The sequence below is a fragment of the Apteryx rowi genome, unplaced genomic scaffold (genome assembly GCF_003343035.1).
Source record: "Apteryx rowi isolate R43461 unplaced genomic scaffold, aptRow1 scaffold_254, whole genome shotgun sequence".
Lineage (NCBI taxonomy): Eukaryota > Metazoa > Chordata > Aves > Apterygiformes > Apterygidae > Apteryx > Apteryx rowi.
In genome coordinates, this window is record NW_020448908.1 from 1192061 (window position 1) to 1196759 (window position 4699).

Below are 4699 nucleotides of genomic sequence, written 5' to 3' on the forward strand. Positions count from 1 at the left end.
GTACAGGGGTAACTGGGGGTACAAGGGTAGCTGGGGAGGTACAGGGGTAATGAGAGTACGGGGGTAGCTGGGGGAATTGGTGTACAGGGGTAACTGGGGGTACAGGGGTACCTGGGGGAATTGGGGGGGGTACAGGGGTTACTGGGGGTGCAGGGATAACTAGGGGTACAAGGATAACTGAGGGAATTGGGGGTGTACGGGGGTAACTGGAGGGTACAGGGGGAATTGGGGTTGTAGAGGGGTAACAGGGGTAATTGGGGGGATGCAGGGATAACTGGGGGGTACAGGGAAAACTGGAGAGCCTGGGGGGTTGCAGGTGTAATTGGAGGTACGGGGTAACTGGGAATACAGGGATAATGGGGGGCCTGGGGGGGTACAGGGGTAAGTGGAGGGACTGGGGAGGTGCTGGGGTTGCAGCAGAGGTACTGGGGAAATACAGGGGTTACTGGGGTGGGGGCAACTGGGGGGACTGGGAGGAACGGCGGTAACTGGGGATACTGTTGTAATCGGAGGGACTAGGGGAGTGTGGGTGCAGCTTAACTGGGGGGAGCTGGGGGCTGGCACGGGGGTTTGGCCGCGGCGCCGGGGCCTTCCTCACGGCCTCCTCCACCTCCTCCTCCTCCTCTTCCTGGGCTGCAGGGCCTGGCCGTGGCCCGCAGGATGCTGGCCCGGGGCAGGCAGCTCTTCCGCAGCTGCTGCCGGCCCTTCTTCAAGGGCCGATTCCTGCTGGCCACCAACACGGTGAGCTGCGGGGCGCTCCTGGCCGCCGGCGACACGCTGCAGCAGACGCGGGAGCGGCGGAAGGACCCGGCCAGGCCCTGGGAGCCGGCTCGCACAGGTGGGTCCGCGCGCGGCGGCCTCGGCCGCCTCCGACGGGGCGCAGCCCCGCCAGGAGCTCACAGCCCCACTACCGTCGTTCTGCACTTCGTTCCCCCCCCCAACCGTAACCACCTCCCTGGTGGGATGCGGGGACCTGCTCTCCTTTTGTGTCTTCTCGAGGGCCGTATACACTTACGGGGGGGGGGGGGGCGCGTAAATAATGCACGAAGGCATTGTGCGCGCCAGCCCGCGGCGTGCGTTCACGCGGCGGTGTTGTGTTGCAGCGCGCATGTTCGCCATCGGCTGCAGCATGGGCCCCTTGATGCACTACTGGTACCTCTGGTTAGATGGAGCCTTTCCCGCAAGTGGCTTTAAGGGCATGAAAACGGTCCTGAAGAAAGTCCTCATTGACCAGCTGGTGGCATCTCCAGCCCTGGGAGTCTGGTATTTCTTAGGTAAAAGTGTCAATATCCGCCTTATGTAAACGTTGCTAAAAGGAGAGCGGGGCCCACGYTGCCTCCGCGCAGGGAACAAGTGACGCGTTGTTAGCCAGGCGTGGAGGAGCGCGCGGGCTGCCGGCGTGACGTCCGTCACCCCTGCTCCGCRGCTCCCTTCGGAGGGGGGAAACGGGGGTGCCTGGGCTCCTTCTGCAGCTGGCGACGCGCGAGCGGGTGCCTGATAAAGTGCCGTCGCCTGCTGAAGCCCGGCGCTGCTCACCCCGTCTCTCCGCTGCAGGCATGGGCGCCCTGGAGGGCCAGTCCCCGGAGGAGAGCTGGGGGGAGCTCAAGGAGAAATTCTGGGAGTTTTACAAGGTAAACGCATCCCTTCAGCTCTTCCTCCACCCCCTCCTCACGACGCAGGCTCTGGCTAGGTGCTGATAACGTCTGTTTGCTCCTTGCAGGCTGACTGGTGCGTGTGGCCGGCGGCTCAGCTCGTGAACTTCCTCTTGCTCCCGCCCAAGTACCGGGTGGCGTATGTGAATGTGATTACGCTGGGCTGGGACACATACCTCTCCCATCTCAAGCACAGGGTAAGTACTGTCCCTCTCGGGCCACCAGGCCCCATGGCCTCGCCTGGGTCGCATCGAGTGAGCCCCTTTTCTTGTAATTTTAGCATGATCAACCCCCGAGCGCTGAGCACGACTCGCAGCACGTGAAGCAGCGCAGCTTTGGGATGTGAACAGGCAGCGCTGAAGCCCTTCTCAAAGACTCCTACTGCGTTTTCGTAAACTCCTGCCCAGTGCTAATCAGTTTTTGGGTTTCCGTCGAAGCTGCGAGCGCTGTGAGCGTGGGCAGGAGCCGGCTCGCGGTGGCCACGAGCGAGGTCTCCATCCAGGGAAGAAAACCGATTCCTGGAGACAAGCACAGCCATGGGCTGCACTTCACTGCAGCCTGAGGAGATCTTGCTAATTAACTCATCTACTGATTGCAATTAGGGGTTTAGGTTGTATTTCAGAGAATCTCTGTGTCAAAGGCTATTTAATAGAGCTGATTTTTCTATTCTTCCACAGAGCCCACGCTGTTAGGGATGGGAGCAGCTGCTGCACTTACTCTTTGCATCCAGTGCCTGGGGGACTGGTCCCCAGGGCTCTCTGCTCTGCTGCAGGCAGGTTTTTCCCCTTCTCCGGCAAGGTTGGCCCCTTGCTCTCCTGCTAGGGAGGAGCCCTGACAGCAAACACAGCAACTCCGAACCATTCCTTACTCCCAATTCAGCCATTTGGCAAATCGACGCCACCCCTCTGCTTGCATCCTAGCTCCTCCAGCCTCTCCCTGCTTCTTTCCCTCTTCAAACTCTTGCCTGTTACTAAGGGAAAAGTCACTAAACCCAGCGCTGCCTTTCCCCTCTCTGTTCCGGAGGATGAACTCCACTGTGGTGGGCTGCAGCCACCAAACTTGTAATTGTAGCTGTGTAATCCCTGCCCCTGTCAAACACGGCTGAAACCAGAAGATGGAGTCAACACAGAGGCTTTGCAAAAGCCTTCGTTAAGGAAAGACYGATGTTGGGACCGTACCAGCCCCTCTTCTGTCCCAGCTCTCGGCAGGCCCTGCCTGGAGCTGTTTCGGGGCCAAGCAGCTCTGGTTCAGCCCTTGCCCTCAAGCCGTGGCTCTGCCGGCTGCTTTCACCCGTATCCCTGCAGCAGCCGGCATCTGCTCCCCCCAGCCTGGTCCTGCATCATCCCTCCTCTCCTGGCTTTTCCCTGGAAACCCTCGCGCATTCATCAGCTGCCCTTGCCCCTCCTCTGCGGCTCCTTGGGCTGCAAACTCTCCCCTCCTTGCTGCCTCCTGCGCGCAGGCTGCTCGTGCTCGGGCTGGTCCCTTGCTTCGTGCGCCAGCGCAGGAGCGTCGCTGCGGGGCCCCRGGCAAGCGCGATGCTCACGCTGTAACCTGGGAACTTATTTATTTACAGTGTCGATGAAAACTGTCTCAATGTGCCTAAATCAACTTTTCTAGCGATTAAAGATGAGCCTTACGTACAGCTTTGTCCTCGATCCTGAAACGCGCCGCCGTTGGGCTGCGAGCAGCCCTCCCACGGCAGCGCGCCAAGCTGCTGCAGCGCACCGGGAGCCATTTGGCGAATGCTAATTACGAAACCAGATATTTGGTCTCTCTCAGCCACCGAGCTCGAAAGCGCCCATCTGAGGAGGAAAGAGGTTAGAGGCGGCGGGGAGACGGCCCTTCCCACCGCCTGGGGGACGCCGCGGCCGCGTCCCCGGCCTCCCGCTCCCCCTGCTCCTCCTGAAATGACCGGGAGCAACTGGTGATCAGCATTGATTTATTTCTTCACCACATTTCTTTAATACAGTGATTTTTAGGAAATTGTACTCTTTTGACACTTTTGACATTTGTACAGTACAGTGTAACTCTTCCATAAGTAAACTTCACAAAAATAGGAGGGGTGTGGGGGTGTGGGGGGGGGCAGGGTACCGTGGTCGGGGGACCTGTAAAATAAAGACACAGCGCTCCAAGAAAAATAAATAGAGGGAAGCAAGACCTCCGGGTCAGTCATTGCTATAGTAACATCCACTTATTCACAGTCTCCACATAAGCACATTACTATATTAACAGACAAGGAGCCAAACGCGCTGTAGCAAATTAGCGGTGCTCGTCCGAGCCCGCGGAGGCCGGCTTGCTCGGCGAGGGCATCGGCGGCAGTTTCCTCCAGGCCATGCTCTCCCAGGAGTCGCGTGTTGGTCATGGCCGCGGAGCTGGGACTAGTTTGCTACAGCTTGCTTTGCTGGCCTTGCTCTTTTTTTTTTTTTTTTTTTTTTTTTTTTTTTTTTGCTTTTTTTTTTTTTTCCCTTTAGCTTTTAAATAATAGATTTAAAAGTGATATTCACAAGCAGGTTACCACACCGGTTAAAATAAATGCACCAACACGGCCACAGCACGGCAGGTCACACGCACAGCGTCACTTCCTACTTCTATTTACAAGGAGGGTTTTTTTTTTTTTTTCTTTATATGTACAAGGAGGAAGACAGCAGGAGCATAAATTAGCATCTATTTATACAAATAAACAAGAGTTTTGAAATAATCCATCCATCGGGGGCGAGAGGGCAGCCAGAGAGCGGGGAGGACGGAGCGGCTCTTTGGGCAGGCAGAGAGCGCGGGCGCCGGGATGGGAACCGCGGCGTTCCCGGTGCGGCCGCCCCCTTCCCTGGCTGTGGCAGAGCTTCGGCTGCACCGGGGACACACCGGCRAGCGGGAAGCATCCCGGTGCCGGCTCGGCCACCCTTCCCACGAGCCGGGGCAGGGGGACAGTACCGGGCAGACAACGGAAATAATAATAAATTTTTTTTTATATATATATATATATATAAGAGTCAGGCTCGTAGACTGGTTAAAAGCAGACCCGGATGAGTCCGCTCCTACCATCCCGGGCT

General features: G+C 57.9%; 1 protein-coding gene across 1 annotated transcript; it reads left to right on the forward strand.

The window, feature by feature from the left end:
* The first annotated feature begins 634 nt into the window (after positions 1–634).
* Positions 635–4699, forward strand: MPV17L2 (MPV17 mitochondrial inner membrane protein like 2). The gene is made up of 5 exons (XM_026067190.1): positions 635–838; positions 1104–1274; positions 1555–1631; positions 1721–1849; positions 1933–4699. The coding sequence occupies exons 1-5, from the start codon at positions 661–663 to the stop codon at positions 1996–1998; spliced, it is 621 nt and encodes a 206-aa protein (XP_025922975.1). The 5' UTR covers positions 635–660; the 3' UTR covers positions 1999–4699.